The 23,605-nt window shown below is 46.7% G+C and overlaps 1 protein-coding gene across 6 annotated transcripts in view; it reads left to right on the top strand.

Moving 5' to 3' along the window:
* Nucleotides 1-23,605, top strand: part of trappc9 (trafficking protein particle complex subunit 9) — a 1,142,468-nt gene that overhangs the window by 33,037 nt on the left and 1,085,826 nt on the right. For 5 of the 6 annotated variants that reach the window (XM_072467873.1, XM_072467875.1, XM_072467870.1 and 2 more), the window contains exon 2: nt 19,159-19,759. In XM_072467873.1, the coding sequence (XP_072323974.1) occupies nt 19,176-19,759 (584 nt within the window). In that variant the 5' untranslated portion in view covers nt 19,159-19,175. Of the gene's footprint in view, nt 1-13,310; nt 13,329-19,158; nt 19,760-23,605 lie in introns of those variants that run through there. The other variant, XM_072467872.1, reaches the window with a different exon arrangement.

Here is a 23,605-nt window from a genome sequence, read left to right as displayed (position 1 = left end):
GGCGTCCACGTTCAATAGTGAAATAGGTCTATAGGACCCACACTGCAACGGATCTTTGTCTCTTCAAAATTAGCAATATCGTCGCCTCCGACATCGTCGGGGTAGAGTCCCCCCTTCCCTGGCCTCATTGAACGCCCTCGCCATCAACGGGGCCAACAAGTCCACATATTTTCTGTAGTATTCCACCGGGAACCCGTCCGGCCCCGGAGCCTTCCCTGCCTGCATGCTTCCCAGTCCCTTAATAAGCTCATCCACCTCAATCGGCGCCCCCAGGCCTGCCACCTCCCGCTCCTCCACTTTCGGGAACCTCAATTGGTCCAGGAACCGCCGCATCCCCTCCTCTCCCCCTGGGGGTTGAGACCTATACAGTTCCTCATAAAAGGTCTTAAACACCTCATTTATCTTTCCTGGCCTTCGCACAGTGTCTCCCCTTTCATCCCTAATTCCTCCTATCTCCCTCGCTGCTGCCCTCTTTCGCAGTTGGTGCGCCAACAGGCGACTAGCCTTTTCCCCATATTCGTGCCTCCTCCCCTGTGCCTTCCTCCACAGTACCTCCGCCTTTCTGGTGGTCAGAAGGTCAAACTCGGTCTGGAGTCGTCTCCTCTCCCTGTACAGCTCTGCAAATTCCCTGTCCACCCTTAAAATTTCCCCCAGTAATCTATCCCTTTCCTTGGCCTCTGTTTTCCTTTTGTGGGCCCCAATAGAGATCAGCTCTCCTCTGACCACCGCTTTTAGTGCTTCCCAGACCACTCCCACAGGGACCTCGCCGTCGTCATTGACCTCCAGGTATCTCTCAATACACCCCCTCACTCTTGCACACACTCCCTCATCCGCCATCAGTCCCACATCTAATCGCCAGAGTGTTCTCTGCTCCCTGTCCTCTCCTACTTCCATGTCCACCCAATGTGGGGCATGATCAGAAACCGCTATGGCTGAGTATTCAGCTTCTTCCACCCTAGAGATCAACGACCTTCCTAAAACAAAAAAATCTATCCGGGAGTACACTTTATGGACATGGGAGAAGAAGGAATACTCCCTAGCCCTAGGTCTTAGAAATCGCCATGGATCCACTCCCCCCATTTGGTCCATAAACCCCTTAAGTACCTTGGCCGCTGCCGGCCTTCTTCCGGTCCTTGAGCTGGATCTATCTAGCCCCGGGTCCAGCACCGTATTGAAGTCCCCTCCTAAAATCAAATTTCCTGACTCCAGGTCCGGTATACGCCCCAGCATCCATCTCATGAATCCCGCATCGTCCCAATTTGGGGCATACACATTAACCAACATAACCTCCATTCCCTCCAGCCTACCACTCACCATTACATATCTACCTCCGCTATCTGCTACGATGTTCTTTGCTTCAAATGCTACCCGTTTCCCCACCAAAATGGCCACCCCTCTGTTCTTTGCGTCCAGTCCTGAGTGGAACACCTGTCCCACCCATCCTTTCCTTAGCCTATCTTGGTCCGCCACCTTTAGGTGCGTCTCTTGGAGCATAGCCACGTCTGCCCTTAGTCCTTTAAAATGCGCGAGCGCTCGGGCCCTTTTTATCGGTCCATTCAGGCCTCTCACGTTTCACGTGATCAGCCTCACTAGGGGGCTATCTGCCCCCCTCCCGTGTCGACTAGCCATTACCTTCTCTAGGCCAGTCCCATATCCCGCCTCCGCGCTCCCGCTCGCTCCCCCAGCGTCGCACACCGTCCCCGACCACCCACTCTTTAGCCATTCCCTTTTGGATTTCCGCAGCAGCAACCCAGTTGTCCCAGTGAAAGAATGAGCTCTTTGTGATCCATCCGGGGGACTAGGGAAGAGGGATAGATGACCTACCGTTGAGGAGGGCGGAAAGGAGCTTTCGATACTTGGGGATTCAGGTAGCTTGGAGCTGGGGGGCACTGCACAAACTTAATTTGACGCGGTTGGTGGAACAGATGGAGGAGGATTTTAAAAGGTGGGACATGTTGCCACTCTCACTGGCGGGTAGGGTACAGTCGGTTAAAATGGTGGTCCTCCCGAGATTTCTTTTTGTATTCCAATGCCTCCCAATTATGATTACTAAGGGCTTTTTTGAGAGGGTAAGCAGGAGCATTATGGGATTTGTGTGGGCGAGCAACACCCCGAGGATAAGGAGGGGGTTTTTGGAGCGTAGCAGAGATAGAGGAGGGTTGGCATTGCCGAATTTGGGTGGTTACTATTGGGCAGCCAACGTGGCAATGATCCGTAAGTGGGTGATGGAGGGAGAGGGGGCGGCGTGGAAGAGGTTGGAGATGGCCTCCTACAAAGGAACGAGCCTGGGGGCGCTGGCGACGGCACCGCTGCCGCTCTCGCCGACAAGGTACACCACGAGCCCGGTGGTGGCGGCAACGCTAAAGATCTGGGGGCAGTGGAGACAGCACAGGGGTGTGACGGGAGCCTCGGTGTGGTCCCCGATCAGAGACAACCATCGGTTTGTCCCAGGAAGGATGGACGGGGGGTTTCAGAGCTGGCATCGGGCAGGGATTAGAAGACCTGTTCATTGACGGGACGTTTGCGAGCTTAGGGGCGCTGGAAGAGAAGTTTGGGCTACCCCCGGGAAACGCTTTCAGGTACATGCAAGTGAGGGCGTTTGTGAGGCGGCAGGTGAGGGAATTTCCGCTACTCCCGGCACAGAGGATTCAAGATGGGGTGATTTTGGGCGTATGGGTCGGAGAGGGCAAGGCGTCGCCGATATACCAGGAGATGAAAGAAGAGGGGGAGGCTTTGGTAGAGGAGCTGAAGGGTAAATGGGAGGAGGAGTTGGGGGAGGATATTGAGGAGGGGCTATGCGCTGATGCCCTAAGTAGGGTTAATTCCTCTTCCTCGTGTGCCAGGCTTAGCCTGATACAATTTAAGGTGGTTCAGAGAGCGCATATGACGGGGGGCGAGGCTAAGTAGGTTCTTTGGGGTGGAGGACAGATGTGGGAGGTGCTCAGGAAGTCCGGCGAACCATGTCCATATGTTTTGGTCATGCCCGGCACTGGAGGGGTTCTGGAGGGGAGTGGCGGGAACAGTGTCTAAGGTGGTGAAAGTCCGAGTCAAGCCAAGCTGGGAGCTAGCACTATTTGGAGTAGTGGACGAGCCGGGAGTGCAGGAGGCGAAAGAGGCCGGTATTCTGGCCTTTGCGTCCCTAGTAGGCCGGCGAAGGATCTTGCTAATGTGGAAGGAGGCGAAGCCCCCCAGCGTGGAGGCCTGGATAAATGATATGGCAGGGTTTATTAAGTTGGAAAGGATAAAGTTTGTTTGTTAGGTGGAAAATATTGTTGAAAAATTCTTAATTAAAACATACTTAAAAAAAAATATATATATTTTAGCATCAACTAAAACTTTGTGTGGTAATGAATTCCACAGGCTCACCATTCTTTGGGTGAAGAAATGTCTCCTCATCTCTGTCCGAAAGGGTCTGTCCTGAATCCTCAGACTGTGATCTCTGGTTCTGGACACACACCCACCATTGGGAACATGTTTCCTGCATCTACCCTGTCCAGTCCTGTTAGAATATTATAAGCCTCTATGAGATCCCCCCCTCATTCTTCTGAACTCCAGCAAGAACAATCCTAACCTCGTCAATCCTTTCTCATTTGTCAGTCCCGCCATCCCTGGAATCAATCTGTTAAACGTTTGCTGCACTCCCTTGAGAGCAAGAACATCCTTCCTCAGGAAAGGAGACAAAAACTGCGCACAATATTCTTGGTGTGGCCTCACCTAGGCCCTGTATAATTGCAGCAACAATCCCTGCTTCTGTATTTGAAACCTCTTGCAATGAAGGCTAACATACCATTAGCCTTCTTTACCGCCTGCTGCACCTGCATGCTTATCTTCAGCGACTGGTGCCCAAGGACACCCAGGTCCTTCTGCACACACCCCTCTCCCAATTTGCAACCATTCAGGTAGTGATCTGCCTTCCTGTTATTGCTTCCAAAGTGAATAACCTCACACTTATCCAAATTATACTGCATCTGTCGTTGATTTTCCCACTCGCCCAACCTGTCCAGATCATGCTGTAGGATCTCTGCATCCTCATCACACTTCACCCTCCCACCCAACTTGGTATCATCTGCAAACTTTGAGATGTTTCATTTTGTTCCCTCATCCAAATCATTATTACATATTGTGAATAGCTGGGGTTCCAGCATCAATCCCTGTGGCACCCCATTAGCTACTGCCTGCTAATTTGAAAAGAATCCATTACTTCCTACTCTTTGTTTCCTCTCTGCCAACCAGTTTTCTATCCACCTCAATACACTTCCTCCCAATCCCATGCGCTTTAATTTTGCGCAGTCTCTGATGCGGGACCTTGTCAAACGCCTTCTGAAAGTCCAAATATACCACATCGACTGGCTCCCCCTTGTCAACTGTACTGGTTACATCTTCAAAGAATTCCAACAGATTTGTGAAGCATTATTTCCCCTTCATAAATCCAGGCTGACTCTGAATGATCCTGCCACTGCTTTCTAAATGTTCTGCTGTAAAGTCCTTGATAATGGATTCAAGAATTTTTCCCCACTACCGATGTTAGCCTTAATGGCCTATAATTCCCTGTTTTCTCTCTACCTCCCTTTTTGAATATTGGAGCGACATTAGCTATCCTTCAATCTGCAGGGACTGTTCCAGGGTCTACAGAATCCTGGAAGATGACCACCAATGCATCCACTGTTTCCAGAGCCACCTCTTTAAGCACTCTGGGATGCTGATTATCAGGCCCTGGGGATTTATCTGCCTTCAATCCTATCACTTTTTCCAGCACCATTTCTCTACTAATATTGATCTCCCTCAGTTCTTCCCTCTCATTCTCCAACATTTCTGATATCTGATTTGTGTCCTCTTTTGTGAAGACAGAACATAAGAACTAGGAGCAGGATTAGGCCATCTGGCCCTTCGAGTCTGCTCCGCCATTCAATGCGATGATGACTGATCTGGAAACAACCTGCCTGCATCTATCCTATCTATTCCCTTCATAATTTTGTATGTTTCTATAAGATCCTCCCTGCATCCTTCCAACAAGTACAGTCCCAGTCTACTCAACCTCTCCTCGTAATCCAACCCCTTCAGCTCTGTGATTAACCTAATGAATTTCCTCTGCACACCCTCCACCGCCAGTACGTCCTTTCTCAGGTAAGGAGACCAAAACTGAACACACTACTCCAGGTGGGACCTCACTAACACCGTATACAGTTGCAGCATAACCTCCCGAGTCTTAAATTCCAGCCCTTTAGCAATGAAGGACAAAACTCCATTCGCCTTCTTAAACACCTGTTGCACCTGAAAACCAACTTTCTGCGACTCATGCACTAGCACACCCAGGTCTCTCTGCACAGCAGCATGATTTAATATTTTATCATTTAAATAATAATCCCTTTTGCTGTTATTCCTACCAAAATGGATAACCTCACATTTGTCAACATTGTATTCCATCTGCCAGACCCCAGCCTCACCTATCCAAACCCCTCTGCAGACTTCCAGTATCCTCTGCACTTTTTGCTTTACCACTCATCTTAGTGTCGTCTGCAAACTTGGACACATTGCACTTGGTCCCCAACTCCAAATCATCTATGTAAATTGTGAACAATTGTGGGCCCAACACTGATCCCTGAGGGACACCACTAGCTACTGATTGCCAACCAGTGAAACACCCATTAATCCCCACTCTTTGCTTTCTATTAATTAACCAATCCTCTATTCATGCTTTTGGACTTTACCCATAACGCCATGCATCTTTATCCTTTTAAAAAAAAATGTTTTTATTCTCCATTTTCACATTTTCCTTCAAAATATACACCCCACCCACAAACAGTAAACGGTAACAAATACAAAATCAATCCCCTTAACAATACCAATGATCCCATCCTCCCACCACCCCAAACAATGGCTCACCTGTCAATATATGCATCCAATAAAACAAACCCTCCCACGGTGGCAACAAAAAACAAAGGAGAAAAAGAAAAAGGAGTCCATGGACCGCCCATGGTCACCATTGACCTATAGAGTCCACCCCCCCCCCCCCCCCCTGCACTCAACACCATCCAACCTCTGAAAGAGTACCGTACATGATACCCAAGAGTTGCACCCCCCCCCCCTCCCCGCGGCTCCGATGGCCGCAGCCCCTCCCCCCACCTCACTCCCGTTCACTGGCTTAAACCGGCCAGCGTGGAGGCCCCAGCCCGGGTCCCTATCCCCCTTGCCCGGCACTAGGAAAGCCCAGAAATCTCCTTTTAGCACACAAACCCCGCATATCCACCTACACCCCAAAGCGCCCTCATTTCGAGTGAAAGTCCCATCACTTCACTTGTCCAAATATATACAACATTGGCTCCTTTAGCCCATACACCCGCACGCAGTGAAACAAAAAAAGAAGAAAATACAGTCAGTCATCAGGTCACACCCCATGGCCATTTCTCAATTTCTCATTTCTGTCACAGTCCTTCTCCCTTCGCAAACTCCTCCGCTGCTTCCGCCGCTCAAAAATAAAAGTCCCTGAGCTTGTAGATCACCCTCAGCTTCGCTGGATATACAATGCCGCACTGCACTGTGCTAATGTACAGTGCCCTCTTCACCCGGTTGAAGGCTGCCCGCCTCCTCGCCAGCTCCACCGTAAAGTCCTGGTATACACGCATACCAGCTCCAGCCCACTGCACCACCCGCTTCTGCTTGGCCCAGCTCAGGACCTTCTCCTTCACCCTGTACCTACGGAAGCACAGAGTCACTACCCTTGGCGGCTCACTCGCCATTGGTACAGGCCTCCACGACCGTTGAGCCCGATCCAGTTCATATCGAGAGGGATCCTCCCCCCTCCCCCAATAGTTTCGCCAGCATCACGGCAAAATACTCAGTCGGCCTCGGTCCTTCAACTCCTTCGGGCAGCCCCACAATCCTCAAATTCTGTCGCCTGGATCTGTTTTCCAGGTCTTCCATTTTTTCTCGCAGATCCTTGTTAATGTCCATCACCTTCCGCATCTCCTTCCCCATCGAGGCAAGTTGATCACCGTGCTGCAATAATGTCTCCTCCACTTCCTTCAGCGCCTCCTCTTGCTCTCGCACCTCCGCCACTGCGCTCGCCACCGCCGTCATCACCGGGGAAATCGCCTCCACCAGCGCACTCAAAACCTCTCTCATCTCCTTCCTCATTGTCTCCATGTATCTTGTAAACTGTCTTTCGAATTCCGCAGCCATCACCTTAGTTATTTCTTCAGCCGTACGCAATGCGGCCTCCACTGGTGCGCCAGCTTCCATTTTCCTTGGTGAGCCCGCGGTGACCTTTCCACTCCCCGACGGACCTTCAGCTGTTTTCTTTACGGATGATTTTTTGCTTAGCCTCAACATTTTTCTTCACTGTTTCTTCCTGCTTTTGCCGCCTCCGTGGACCCTGGGACCGGGCTTAAAGTCCCGAAAATGCCGTTCCCGAATGGGAGCCCTCCATTGTGCGGCCGCCTCCCGCCCGCCGTCACCGGAAGTCTGCATCTTTATCTTGTACAGCAACCTTTTGTGTGGCACCTTGTCACAAGTTTTCTGGAAATTCAGATATACCACATCCATTGGCTCCCCGTTGTCTACCGCACTGGTAATGTCCTCAAAAAATTCCACTAAATTAGTTAGGCACGACTTGCCCTTTATGAACCCATGCTGCATCTGTCCAATGGGACAATTTCCATCCAAATGCCTCGCTATTTCTTCCTTGATGATAGATTCCAGCATCTTCCCTACTACCAAAGTTAAGCTAACTGGTGTAAAACTACCCGCTTTCTGCTTACCTCGTTTTTGAACAGTGGTGTCACGTTTGCTAATTTCCAATCCGCCTGGACCACCCCAGAGTCTAGTGAATTTTGGTAAATTATTACTAGTGCATTTGCAATTTCCCTAGCCATCTCTTTTAGCATTCTGGGATGCATTCCATCAGGGCCAGGATACTTGTCTACCTTTAGCCCCATTATCTTGCCCATCACTACCTCCTTGGTGATAACAATCGTCTCAAGGTCCTCACCTGTCATAGTCTCATTTCCATCAGTCACTGACATGTTATTTGTGTCTTCCACTGTGAAGACCGACCCAAAAAACCTGTTCAGTTCCTCAGCCATTTCCTCATCTCCCATTATTAAATCTCCCTTCTCATCCTCTGAAGGACCAATATTTACCTTAGCCAGTCTTTTTTGTTTTATATATTTGTAGAAACTGTTTTTATATTCTGAGCAAGTATACTCTCATAATCTATCTTATTCTTCTTTATAGCTTTTTTAGTAGCTTCCTGTTGCCCACTATAGATTTCCCAATCCTCTAGTCTCCCACTAATCTTTGCCACTTTGTATGCTTTTTCCTTCAGTTTGATGCTCTCCCTTATTTCCTCAGATATCCACGGTCGATTTTCGCTCTTTTCTCCCGTCCTTTTTGTTGGTATAAACCTTTGCTGAGCATTGTGAAAAGTCGTTTGGAAGGTTCTCCACTGTTCCTCAACTGTTGCACCATAAAGTCTTTACTCCCAGTTTACCTGAGCGAGCGCTTCTCTCATCCCATTGTAATTTCCTTTGTTTGAGCACAAAATACTAATGTTTGATTTTACCTTCTCAGCCTCCATCGGTAATTTAAATTCCACCATATTGTGATCGCTCCTTCCGAGAGGATCCCTAACTATGAGATCATTAATCAATCCTGTCTCCTTACACAGGACCAGATCTAGGACTGCTTATTCCCTCGTAGGTTCCATTACATACTGTTCTGGGAAACTATCGCGGATACATTCTATGAGCTCCTCCTCAAGGCTGCCTTGACCGACCTGGTTAAACCAATCGACATGTAGATTAAAATCCCCCATGATAACTGCTGTACCATTTCTACATGCATCAGTTATTTCTTTGTTTATTGCCCGCCCCACCGTAAGGTTACCATTTGGTGGCCTATAGACTACTCCTATCAGTGACTTTTTCGCCTTACTATTCCTGATTTCCACCCAAATGGATTGAACCTTATCCTCCATCGCACCAATATCATCCCTCACGACTGCCCGGATGTCATCTTTAAATAACAGAGCTACACCACCTCCCTTACCATCCACTCTGTCCTTCCGAATAGTTTGATACCCTTGGATATTTAACTCCCAGTCGTGACCATCCTTTAACCATGTTTCAGTAATGGCCATTAAATCATAGTCATTCATGATAATTTGCGCCATCAACTCATTTACCATATTCTGAATACTACGAGCATTCAGGTAAAGTACCCTTATTCCGAATACTATGAGCATTCAGGTAAAGTACCCTTATGTTGGCTTTTATACCTCTGTTTTAAATCTTAACACCTCTGTCAGTAACCTCTCCTAAGTTATTTTTCCTTCCAACTTTTCTCCAAATTTTCCTTGTCGTTGAACCCATATCTTCATGTAACAACCTGCTGCGTCGCTTTCCATTCATGTTTTTACTTCCCGTTTTATTCCTTTTAGTATATTCACTGGGCCTATTCACTGAACTCTCCTCAGTCACTGTACCCTGTACTATGGCCCTTTTTCATTTTTGATGATGACTTCTCTGCCTTACACTTTCCCCCTTACTGCCTTTTGTTTCTGTCCCTGTTTTACTACCCTCCGACTTCCTGCATCAGTTCCCATCCCCCTGCCACATTAGTTTAAACCCTCCCCAACAAAGTATATATTCAATTGCTCAGCCATTTCTTTGTCCCTTATTATGCATTCCCATGTTTCTGTCTGTAGGGGGCCTACATTTGTCTTTACCAATTTCTTTCTCTTCACATATCTATAGACACTCTTAGTGTCAGTTTTGATGTTCCCTGCAAGCTTATTTTCGTACTGTGCTTTCCCCTTCTAAAGCAATCCCTTGGTCCTTCTTTGCTGAATCCTAAACTGCTCTTAATCCTCAAACCTATTATTTTTCTTGGCCAATCTGTATGCTTCTTCCTTGGATCGGATGCTATTTCTAATTTCCTTTGTAAGCCATGGACTGGCCCTCTTACCCATTTTGCTTTTATGCTAGACAGGAATGAACAGTTGCTGCAGTTCCCACATGCGTTCCTTGAATGTTTGTCATTGCCTATCCACTGTCATCCCTTTCAGTAACTCTCCCCAATCTATCAAGGCCAACTCGCACCTCATATCTTCATATCTTCTCTGTTTTTGTCTGTTTCTTGTTTCTGTCTCTCTGCGCCCGCCCCCCCCCCCCTCCACCGTCACCACCACCACGACGCAATGGGGTAGATCGAGATAAACTATACTCCTTTACTTACCTTAAAAACCCATGTTAAATCACAATCTTTGCTACTTAAGGGAGCACCAGCCTTGTCTCTGCAACGTTCCGTATAAATTGAGTGGCAAAGAAGGTGGCAGGTGAAGCTGTATGTGTGAGGTTCTTCACTTTTTTTGTAAGAATTAAAAGGCACATATTTTTCAAAAGGCATTGTTATAACCGCAATGGAGGTGGACAAGAAATATTGAAGGGCCCCCACCAAAGAGGTGTTAGCGGAGAGAAATAAGTTATAGGGGCAGTTTGATAAACTGATGAAGGGGAAGATAGTGGGGCAGCTACAGAGGGTGAGGGTTGGGGAGCAAATTTGGGCATGTTGCCATTTAGGGTTGCCAGGGATAGGTTTAGGTATTTGGGGGTTCAGGTGGCGGGGTAGTGGGCAACGATGCACAAATGGAACTTAACAAAGTTGGTGGAGGAGGTAAGGGAGAGGTTTAGGAGATGGGATACGTTACACCTGACACTGGCGGGGAGGGTCCAGTGGTAAAAATGAACGTTCTGCCAAGGTTTCTGCTGGTATTCCAGACTCTACCGAACTTCATTCCAAAGGCCTTTTTCCAGAAACTGGATGCAGCGATTTTGGAGTTCATGTGGGTGGGGAAGGTAGCTAGATTGAAGAGGGCCCTGTTACAGAGGAAAAGGCAGAAAGGGGGGCTGGCGTTACTGAATCTGCTGCACTATTATTGTGAGGCGAATGCAGAGAAGGTGAGGCGGTGGTAGGAAGGAGAGGGGTTACAATGAGTTAGGGTGGAGGAGGAGTCCAGTTGGGTATGCAGCCTGAGGGCCATGGTGACAGCGGTGCCACCACTAGCACCAGGGAGGGACACGGACTACCCAGTTGTACAGTCCACGATTGGGGTGTGGAAGCAGTTGAGGAGATACTTGGCAGGGGATAGAACATAGAACATAGAAAAATACAGCACAGAACAGTCCCTTCGGCACACTATGTTGTGCCGAACCTTTGTCCGAGATTAATCATAGATTATCATTGAATTTACAGTGCAGAAGGAGGCCATTCGGCCCATTGAGTCTGCACCGGCTCTTGGAAAGAGCACCCTACCCAAAGTCAACACCCCCACCCAACACTAAGGGCAATTTTGAACACCAAGGGCAATTTATCATGGCCAGTCCACCTAACCTGCACATCTTTGGACTGTGGGAGGAAACCGGAGCACCTGGAGGAAACCCACGCAGACACTGGGAGGATGTGTGCAGACTCCGCACAGACAGTGACCCAAGCCGGAATCAAACCTGGGACCCTGGAGCTGTGAAGCAATTGTGCTATCCACAATGCTCCTGTTCGGGTACACAGCGGGAGAATTCAGAATGTCCAAATTACCTAACAGCACGTCTTTCGAGACTTGTGGGAGGAAACCGGAGCACCCGAAGGAAACCCATGCAGACACTGGGAGAACGTGCAGACTCATCACAGACTGTGACCCAAGCCGGGAATCGAACCTGGGACTCTGGCGCTGTGAAGCCATAGTGCTAACCACTATGCTATTTGTCTGCAGCTGTTCATTCTACTGGATTGGGAAACAGCTTGGGTGGGAGCTAAGCCCTTTCCCCACATTCCTTGACCTGACCATATAATCTAACTGCCACTGACTCTGATAGGCTCATTACACATTCCTTTCCTTCCTCTGGGCCTCTGCCTCCCAGCATCCTTTGTAGCATCCTTTGTGCAAAGAGCCAGTCCTGATAGCCATCCCTCCCCCAATCGCCATGCTTTGCCCATCTCTTTATTCACTCCTTGCAACCCGAATTAATGTCTATAATGCCCTATCCTATTTCTCTGCTTTCCTATATTAGGGTATACGTCTACACTATCCTAACTGGTCATCCCAGTCTAATACTTTTTCTCTAGTTTAATTCCTCACTGCCTCCAGGCAATCAGCGAGGAGAAGGTTAAAACATCTGCTCCTGCAGCCCGGGCCGGTCCGACACCCCGATAATGGTTTCCAGGGACCCTGGCTCCAAAATCGCATGTACAACCCGGAAATGACCTTAAAAACCTCCCTCCAATATATCTCCAGCTTCGAGCAGGACCAAAACATGTGAACATGGTTTGCGGGGCTCCTCCCACAGCACTCCCATACATCCTCCACCCCCTCAAAGAGTCGGTTCATTCTCGCCCTCGTGAGGTGCGCCCGATACATGACCTTCAGCTGCATTGGCCCCAACCTTGCATATGAGGTTGAGGCGTTTATCCTCCGGAGCACCTCACACCACAGACCGTCTTCCATAACCTCCCCCCAACTCTTCCTCCCACTTGGCTTTAATCCCCGCCAAGGACACTTTATCCTCCCCCAAAATCCTCCTGTAGATCGCCGACACCACTCCCTTTCCCATGCTGTCAACACCTCTTCTAATAACGAGGGGCCTGCTCTATCGGTAAGCTCTGAACCTCCTTCCTGGCAAAGTCTTGGAGCTGCAGATATCTAAATACTTCCCACTGCCCCAGTCCATATTTCTTCCCCAAATCCTCAAGCCTCGCAAAACGACCTCCCCGGAACATGGCCTGACTTCCCTCTCCTCCCATCTCCGAAACCTCCCGTCCACATTTCCTGGCTCAAACCTATGATTCCTCCTAATCGGCATCTCCCTTGACACTGCCACAGTTTAAAGTGCTGCCTCAACTGCCTCCAGATTTTCAGCGTCGCCACCACGAAGGGACTAGCACTTACCACGGGCCATCGGGAGTGGCGCTGTTACCAAAGCCCTCAGCCCTGACCCCCTGCACAGACTCTCCTCCATCCTAACCCACTGGGACTCTTCTTTCTAGCCCCCCCTCCCCACAACTCCAATGACACATTCATCTCAACTGACTCCTGTATATCCCAGATCATTGGCCTGGCCATGTCGTAATACCATGTCCCTTTCTTTGCAGGAAAATCACACGATCAACCTGGCCCAACCACCAGCAGGGTCCCACTGCCCACCCTGAACACTATCTCTGAGGAGATGTCTGAGGAGGGCAGCCAAGAAGCATCGTGGCGACCATCCAGACCATCCACCAGCACAGAAACACACACCTTGGTGGTGATCTTAGCAGGCAGGCTTCTGGATCACTATCTGGTGAGCACCACACTGCTTCTGATGCACATTAGGTAGAGACTGGAACGTCCCACGGATCGGACAGTCGGATGTCTGCTGGATCCCAGGACTCAGATGTGCCTCAGCCAGGTGCCGTGCCTCTGGACACGATCATCCCTCAGTTGGTTGAGATGCAAAGGCAGAACCGGGAATACCAGGAGGGAGTATCAGCGAAACTCCTTTGATTGCAAGGCCCAATGGAGTAGTCCCAAAGCCTTCTGTCACAGGAGATGGTGCCGGCAATGCGTGGCAGTCAGGTCAACACTGCAAAGGTGACATCCACCGTCGAAAGCCTGGGGTGGAGGTCAGATCCACGGTGGGAGAACTCCTGAAGCATGGCTCAGTCCTTGAGGCCCATGGCTGAGGGCTTCAACTGCATGGTTCAGACAATGGTTGGCCTGTAGGACTGCAGCTCCAGATAATGTTCAGGCTTCTGGAGCTCACTCCAGCTGCCCCTCCATCCCATGGAGCCCACAAGCAGCCGAGGGGAGGACGATCCACTCGAGCACAGCCTGGAACCTTCCATGAGGCTTGGGATTTGGGGGGGGGGGGGGCAGCAAGTGTGAATCCCCCCCCCCCCTCCCACCTGAGACTGGTGCAATTTGGGCAAAGCGGCAGAACAGGGTGATGTGTCAACACCAGTGACATCCCAAAGTAGCCCGGGGCCCTCTAGAGCTTCCAGAGGGTGTCTGCCAACGGCATCTTGTGCAACATGGCATTGAAGGCAACAGGCCACCTCCACCTCTGATGTGCATCATGGGAACACGGAGTGGGAGGGTTCGCAAGACTGAGGAACTGTAGGGGCACAGCTTGAGCACGAGTGAAGTTAGGCATCAATAGTTGGGGGACATTGTCACTACATTAAATATTGTTGTTGCTCACCACTTTAATGCCTCAGAATCATTAATCCAACAACCCGTGGCATGGCACCTCTCCCCATAGGGATACAGGTGTTCTCCATGGACCTCCATGTTCGCCAGATGGTTAGGTTCCCGCAGAGCCAATGTTTCACTTGCAGTGATAGGACTTGGGCATGACTCAGTGAATCCAAGACCCTTGCCCCTAATCCTCCTCTAGAGCAGAGGAATGCAGAGCAGAACCTCACTGAGATATGAGCCGGAGAGTCGGCGTGCTGGCAGCAGACAGACAGGCGTAAGAACTGAGTAGCAGCAAAAGAGCAACACAGACTGCTCCTCACTGAGTCATCATCACCCTCCTGCAGTGACTTGGCAGCAGGCACTTGAGGACTCCCCGGCACCAGCAACATAATGATTAACATCTCAGCCACCTTCATACCCTGGTCACAGAGGGGTCATGACGTCCTGGAGGTTGGTCACTCTGTCGGACAGCGAGCTCGTCTTCCTCCATGAAATGGGCCAGAATAAAGGTGTCTCTAGTCCACCTGTCCATGTGCACCTCGCCCCTGCCGAGCCTCCATCCTCGGGCTCCTCAGCGGGCTGTTCCTTGGCACATCCTCCTTGTCCGAGCACATGTGCCGCTCCTTGAGGTTGCCGAGGAAAGCTCCTCTCCAAGCTGCAGGCCCATATTGTATAGGACACAGCAGACCACGGCAATGCGGGTGACCCCCTGGGGGCTCAATTGTGGGGCCCCACAGGAGCTGGCAAGGCAGCGAAACCGTAACTTCAACAAGCTGATTATTTTGGGCCAGGGTTTAGAGAACCCCAAAAGTGTATCATGGAGTTCGCCTGACCCATAACTTTTAATAGATTTTGGTTATGGGGAGCACAAGGGCCCACTCCACAGGTGTGATGCAACAGAGAGCTAAAGTACTTTTAAAACAAAACCATGTTTATTATATGAATCCAGTTAACATTTTATAAACACACAGTAAACATCTTAGCAACTATCAAGTCAAATACTCCCCCCAAAGAATATAGTCCTCTATAAGTAGCCCAAAATCTTTCCAAGCAACATCCATATGTTAAACCCTTTTCAAAGAAAGACAGCAGGTTTAAATTCTCTACAGAAACAGGTATTACTTTGAAATCCTCAAATGAGCTGAAGACATTTTGTAGCTTGTAGATGGGGAGAGATCATGACACAGCTGCTTGCTTTGCCTGCAGCTATCCAACTCTGAAAACAAAATTAAACACACACTATAGCTGCCAGTTCAAAAACAAAAGTGAAAGACAAACAGCCCAGCTCCACCCACACTCTGACATCACTGCAGCTAATTGATAAACACCCATTTCTTAAAGGTACTCTCATATGACACTGATGCACAGCTCAATGACTGCTTGGGTTGCACTGTGCGTCATGTTGTACCTAGTCTCTGCAGGGGTCCATGACCGCTACACTGGCGCCATCAGCCACGACCTGAGGGGATATCCCTTGTCCCCAAGGAGCAATCCCTGTCGCCTGTAGTGTCCTTCGAAGATTTCAGGGATCTGCGACTGACTGAGGATGTAACTGTCATGCATGCTCCCTGGAAAGCAGGTGCACGTGAATGAAATGCATTTCGTTGCACAGCTGGACATTGAGGGAGTGGGATCAGTTCCAGTTCATGAAGGCAACTCTCTGGTGCTAAGGGGCGTGGAGTGCGATATATGTGCAGTTTATTGCCCCATGCACCTGTGGCAGTCCAGCTATGTGCCCAAACCTCATAGCCCTCTCATCCAGTTGACCCATGTGCAAGTGGATATAGTCCAGAGCTCATGCATGCACTGCATCCGTCAACTCACTGATGCACTTATGGGTGGATGCATGTGAAATGCCACGAAGATGTAGATACTGATGGTTGCCGTGACCTTGGTGGCGACAGGAAATAGGTGCTTTCCACTGTGTTAAAAACCTTGCTGATATAATCTGCGATTGTCTCACAACGCTGGTTCTTTGTGGTGTATTTTTGTTTGGAATGATGTGAGGAACCATGTACAACCCAGAGAGGAACCAGTCCAGTGGCTGTGTAAACCATTAATAAAGAATATTTATTGAAGTAAAAGAAAAGATTAAAAAAACACGATAAAAGACGAAGTATATGAATAGCTATACGCACTGTTTTATCTGAAGTTAGCTCTTGTACATACCCACAATCCCAGAACTCCGTGAAACACCCCCTTTTCCCAAGCAATTCTGTCAGTTCAATCTAGTTAATAGTTACCACTAAATACCATTTAGATGACCAAGTCTGGGAAACATCTTTTCCTGTTGCAGCGAATGCATGAAACTGCATCTTTAACAGGAGAATATCTGCAATATACAGTGGCTCTAAATGTTAGATGGAACAGGCCTCTGCGGCTCAGATCATGGATTGAACGGGCCTGTCTGACTGTTGGATGGAGAACTAGCAGTTGTATGTTTACTCTGTTCAATATTCCCCACTCTCATTCTCTGGATGTCTGCTAATCATGTTACTTGTCTGTTATGCTATTTTCACCTCAGGTTCATTGTGAATCTCGGCAATTTCTCGCATTTCTAACAGCTACGAGGTGGACATGGCACAGTTGCCGCAGTCTCCTTCGTAAGGTGGCGTCTTTGACAGCAGATGGTGCCGGACAGCTCCATGAAAGACACACATATCCGGTAGACCCTTGGCATCCTTTGGTGCCTCTGTGTCTCTTGCACGGCTGGTGTGGACTCCAGCCCAGATCCTGCCCTGCAGTCTCCTGGTCCTGTTCTGCAGGGCCTTCCGTCTGAGCCACCACCACAATTTGCTGCTGTCGTCTCTGCTCCTCCAGTCCAGTGATTAGTAAGATTGCTGACTCTACCTCTATATCGCTCAGAATCCTGCAATGGATGAGGGAGAGAGAGAGTCATGTCGGTGTCACAGCTCCTGACCATTATGATGTCCCTGACCCATTGGCATTCCTGACCTGGAAGCAGTCAATCCCAGAGCTTTGCCGACAGTGATCTCTCACTCACAGCTCAGGTGCACTCCCATCTCCAGAACATGACTGTCCCCGGCCTGTGCCCTCACTCACTTAGACTCACCTGTAGCCTTCCATCTGGGTTTCCCCTCCCTTAAACTCACTGCCACTGCAAATTAATACAGGAAGGTCCTGTGCTCCCTCATCCCGATTGGCCAAGGCCAACTGGACTGTTTTGTCTGCCTTTTCGAGCTGTTCTATCCTGACTGGAAGGTGCTGGGATCCAGGCATAGACACAGTCGCATTTGCTTTTGATCCTATGCCACCCAGCTTTGAGCCCTGAACCCTGAGGATTCATCCCATTCCTTGACTTTTGGACTGTGGCGAGCTGACATTGCAAAGGGTTAACTCTTGATGACCAATAGTGTCATGAGCATGAGTCACAACAATGTTAGCGGGTGCAATTGCTTTCTGCTTCAGGGAGAGGCAGAGGTCATCAGCACCTTTCTTAGTCAGGCTGTATAATTCAAAGATCTTATTACTGTCATGCCTCAACACATACACCTTCTGGACAGGTACTCCCCCATCCCCTTGGACTCCCTGGTGCTAAGTGGAGACAGTGGTGCTCACCGTCCTCCTCCCTCTCGGAGGTCATGGCACCTGGTTCCCTTTAAAAAGCAGTCATAAATCATGCTGGCATGACATTATGCCTGGTGGGTGGGAAGATTTGATGGGGGCTGATGTTGCGGCGTTAAGTCCACCAAGTGGATGCAAATGGCTTCAAATTCATGTTAACCAGGTTCACACCTAGGAACGGCGTGAACCTGATTGCGTTATTGGGAGGGCCCGGGAAGATTGCATTCCTGAATCTTGCCGGCGCAAATTCAGTTTGTGGCCTTTCATGATACTTAGCGACCATGACGGGATTTGTGCCTGTGGCTAACAGGGCATACTTTACTGGGCCCATGTGTCAAATTTGTAAAATGTAGCCAATCAGTGATATCTGGAATGAAATAACAAGTTTCAAAGTGAACAACGTGAAGAATGAATCTGTTTTTGTCGCACCTTTCATGACCTCTGGATTTCTCGGAGGACTCCGCAGCTAATGAAGTAGTTGTTTTGCAAAAATGTTGTGACTGCAGTAAGATAGGATAGTGTGGCAGATAATTTGCACAGAGCAAGGTCCCACAAACAATAGTGAATGTTTTAGTGGCACCACTGGCTGTGGTATACCCGGAGGATTTCCTGTTCTTTGAATAGAGTCCTGGGATGTTGACAACCGAGTAGATGGTCTGATGGTGCAACATTTCCTCAGTATTGTATTGAAGTGAAAGATTGGACTGTTTTATCAAGTATTTGGAGTAAGATTTAAACGTGCAACTTGTTGAATTGGGTAAGGATGCTACAACTGGACCAAAAGCTGATATCAAGGTGACGAGAGCATTTCAAAGCCCGAAAAGGAGGTGCGCATGATTGAGTGTTATTGAGCTGAGAAAGAGACCACATGAGAAATGATAGAAGGCATGACATCCACTTGAATGCCTTGAAGATGATATTGTACAGTTCTTAATGATTTTTTTTGTGGTGAATTTGATATTTTTAAATAATGTAACACAACTTTGCACCAGCTGTTGCATGACATTGATTTTTTTTTTGCAGAAGGTAGGGAGAATAGTTGATTATCATGATTTAAACAGATCCCAATAAAATCGTAACTTGTAATTTCAGTTTACTCCATTTCAGTGTAAAGAATTGTATAATTCGTGGTTTGCTTCTAAACTTTAATTTGTTTTAATACCCTATTGGGACAGTATTATTTTCTTTTTTAATTATTCCCATGTAGGTTGAGTTATATTTCAGTATAAAGTTGGAATGACCGTTCAATAATTAAGTTTAAACAGTGACAAATAAACATGCTTGAATGCTTAATAAACAGCCTTATTAAAATTGAAAGGACAATAATGTTGTTTTTTCTCATTAACCAGATTTCAGTTGATGGAGAATGAGTGTCCCTGACTATATGCAGTGTGCTGAGGACCACCAGAGTCTTTTGGTCATTGTCCAACCTGTGGGAATTGTACCAGAAGAGCAGTTCTTCAAAATTTACAAGAAAATTGCTGTTGCCAATCAGATTAATCTTCGAGATTCACAACGTGTTCTATATATTCGTTACAGACATCATTACCCACCTGAAAACAATGAATGGGGAGACTTTCAGACTCATCGGAAAGTTGTAGGGCTAATAGCGATCACGCAGTGTTGCAATGCAAAGGACTGGCCACAGACATCTGAGAAATTTCATCTTCAGAAAGAAATTTATGGTTCTACACTGTATGATTCACGTTTGTTTGTCTTTGGGCTGCAGGGAGAAATTGCTGAGCAACCCCGCACTGATGTTGCATTTTATTCTAGTTACGATGAGTGTGAAACCATAGAGAAGAAGGTGGAAGACTTTATTGAATCGTTGTTCATTGTTTTGGAATCCAAACGTCTTGACAGAGCAACAGATAAATCGGGAGACAAAATTCAATTACTGTGTGTGCCATTTGAAAAGAAAGATTTTGTAGGCCTGGATACAGACAGCAGGTGAGTAATCGCTTATTACTTGAAGTTAATACATTGGCACTGTTAGAGCTTTGTGATATGGCTTACTATACAATTTCGGAAATTTTATGGGCAAGCAAGGATAGTCGTGCAGTGTGTCAAGCATTTCTGATGAATTATAACCTGGTTCACGAGAAATTTAGAACATAGAACATACAGTGCAGAAGGAGGCCATTCGGCCCATCTATTCGGTACCGACTCACTTAAGCCCTCACTTCCACCATATCTGCGTAACCCAATAACCCCATCTAATCTATTTGGTCACTAAGGGCAATTTATCATGGCCAATCCACCTAACCTGCACGTCTTTGGACTGTGGGAGGAAACCCACGCAGACACTGGGAGAACGTGCAGACTCCGCACAGACAGTAACCCAACAGGGAATCGAACCTGGGACCCTGGCGCTGTGAAGCCACAGGACTATCCACTTGTGCGACCGTGCTGTCCATTTGTACGATATATATAATATATGTATAGATAACTCACTCCATTATGTTGCTTCTTTAAAAGGCAACTTATTATAATTAAAAAATTGATTTTGATGAGAACCTAAGTGGGATGCAACTCTCCAGATGTTGTGATGGACGTGCTATCTTTAAATCTCTTGATTGAAATTCAAGCACTGAAATGTCCAGAAATGGTTTGATCCACGAGTGAATTACATATAAAACATCAATCTTGAAGTGCAGAAATGTCCAAAGACCGTGTTGGTAGGAATTTATTGCGGGCTGCTGTCCTCGAAAAGGAATTTCACTCTGTTCTTTTAAATATACTGGAATTGTGCAAGATATATTTCTGGCACTTGTGCCACCTTAGTTGTAAATTGCACTGAAAATTGAAGTTTGAACTATATTTTTCCCATACAAATGTTACATCTTCCACGTGTAAACATGTTTTGTACTTTTTTTAAAGGGAAAAAGCAGTGAAGCTAAATTTTTAGACTAGTTAAGGGCGGAATGGTGGCACAGTGGTTAGATCTGCTGCCCCATAGTGCCAGGGGCCGGGTTTCAATTCTGGCCTTGGGTGACTGTGTGGAGTTGGCACATGCTCCCTGTGTCTCCATGATTTTCTTCTGGGTGATCTAGTTTCCTCCCACATTTCAAAGATGTGGAGGTTAGGTGGGGTTATGGGGAAAAGGTGGAGAAGTGGGCCTGAGTGGGGTGCTAGTTCAAAGAGTTGATGGACCGAATGGTTGTCTTCTGCACTGTAGGAATTCTATGAATTCCCTGAAATTTGAATGAATTCAGTTACTTTTGGAATCCAAAAGACAAATTAGATTCATGTAATTTTCGTGTGTTGCACTGTTTTTCTTTGGGACAGAGCGGGTAAGGAAAGGGGTCCTGGTGGGCAATGTCACAGTTGGTTGCTCAGTTGTGTCATCGAATTACATGAGTTTTCTGCAAGCTGAAGGGAAATGGCACACATTGTAGTTACACATTGTATGTCTGTCAAAAGATGTTAATGAATGGGTTTTAAGACCTTGAACATCAAGAACATGTGCATTAGGAGCAGGAGTAGGCTACTTTGCGCCCTGAGCCTGCTACGCCATTTTGAGAAGATCATTGCTGATCTGATTGTGGCCTCAGATTTACTTTCCTGCCCACTCCCTTTGACTCCTTTGTCAGTCAAAAATCTATTAAACTTAGTCTTAAAAATATTCAATGACCTCTCTGCAGAACAGAATTTCACAGACTTTTAAGCCACAGAAAAACAATTTTTCTCATCTCCACATTAGGTGGGAGGACCCTTATTTTTACATTCTATCCCCTAATTCTAGTCTCGCTCTGTAAGGCGAAATGTCCTCTGTGTCTATTCTGTCAAATTCCCTTGGGACCATGTATGTTTTAATAAGACTCTTCTAAACTCCATTGTATACAGGTTCAACTTATTCATTTTTCCTCAGGAGGTAACCCCTTCACCCAGGAATTAGTTGACTGAACCTTCTCTGAACTACTTTGAATGCAATTTTATATTTTCTTTAATAAGGAGACCATAACTGTACACAGTAGTCCAAGTGCAGCCTAACTAAGACCCTGTACAGCTGCAGCAAAACTTTGATACTTTAAAATTCCATTTCCCTTGCAATGAATACCATTGTACCACTTGGTATACCTGCGTGCTAACTTTTTGTGATTCATGTAACGGGACATACCTGTCCCTTTGCATCCCAGAATTCTGCAGCCTATCTTAATTCAAATAATATACTGATTTTCTATTTTCTGAAGTGGACAAATTCGCACTTTCTCCATGTTATACTCCATCTACCAGCTTTTTGCCCGCTTAATCTATCTATATTCTTTTTCAGATTCTTTTTATTCTCACAACTTGCTTTCATACCTGTCTTTGTGTCGTTAGCAAATTTGGCTATAATACAGTTAGTCCATTAAATCAAGTCATTAATATAGAACATAAACAGTTGAGACCACAGTACTGATCTCCACTGTGAGTCAACTCGACAAGTTAGTTTGCCAACCTGAAAATAACCCATTTATCCCGACTCTCTGCTTCATGTTAGTTAGGGAAGAAAATGCTGTTGATGTGCATAATCTGCCACCATTTCTGTAAATAACTAAATAATTCATGGATTCTGAAATGTTTTGTAGTGCTGAAGATGTAATAAGGTACTATATAAATAGAATTTGTTTATTTAACCATAACATCCCAATTTTAATTATTGTCATGGAATTGAAAGGCTGGATACTGGAGCGTCAAGTTGATAAATTTCCTTACAGACTTTGAAGTGGTTGGAAAGTCAGCAGCATCAAAACTCAGGATCTATGAACTGTTTTGTTAGTCAGCTAGCTACTTTGCCGTTTGAGACTTCTTTGTGCCGTGCTGTAATTTATAAATTTTCTATCTTTAGTTATTTTGAATACCAATGCAAAATGAATTGTGGAAAGTTTCCTTATTTTTGTTAAATTATTCATATGATTTTCTCAAATTATTTCTCATTCCTGTTTCTTTTTTTCCCCAACACTGTCCTATGAGTTTATTGTTGGGTGTGAAAAGGTGAGCTGTCGTCGTCACCCAAAAGCTCATGCTCCCAACTGCTTTACACCTTCTGCCTGATGAAATTGAAAAATAAAATCATATTTGTTCATTGAGCTATTAAAATAGCTCTCTAGGAAAAGGAATATCCCATGCCAGCAGCTATTAAGATTTCATGCCTAGCCAAGCAAAACTGATATGCGAAGCTAGTTTTGAAATAGCAGTGAATTCATAAAATGCTTGGTGGTGACTTTATTTTTGCACACAAGGTATAAACAGATTGCATGAACTACAGTATATGATTTTGTTTGACTGAACTCTAACTTAGAGTACAGTTTAATGCCGCCACATCAGTGAAGAATGGTGGATTAAAACTGAAGGCTATAAAATTAATGTTTCAAAATGTTCTTCCGAACATGCTGGGGGTTTTGAAAAGTACGTTTGTCCAAAATTTCTGTCTCCACTATTTTAAGTGGAGTTGTTAATCAGTATTATCCATAACTGGTGAATACTACCACTGCAGTAGTGGAAAAGGAATTTAGATCGATCTTGGTATCCAATGATATTTCAGGACGTCACTGTTTAATGCAATGTAATGGTTTCCGATGGTTTAAAACCTGGACATAGACCTTTATGTTTCTAAAAAGATTTTTCCCGTTCTATGGTTCTTTACCATTCAGAGATTTACAAAGCTTTGTAGTTTTAACTGAAATGTGCCAATTTGATTTTTTTTTGTGCCCTTGGGTGAATGCTGAAATAGTCATTATTGCTCAAATGCTTGTAGAATCATTGATATTGAAATAGAATTGTAGCTTGTTTTACTTTAAAGCTTGGTTCTGG

The sequence above is a fragment of the Scyliorhinus torazame genome, chromosome 11, assembly GCF_047496885.1.
Source record: "Scyliorhinus torazame isolate Kashiwa2021f chromosome 11, sScyTor2.1, whole genome shotgun sequence".
Classification (NCBI taxonomy): Eukaryota; Metazoa; Chordata; class Chondrichthyes; order Carcharhiniformes; family Scyliorhinidae; genus Scyliorhinus; species Scyliorhinus torazame.
This window is presented reverse-complemented; position numbering and strand designations above follow the sequence as displayed.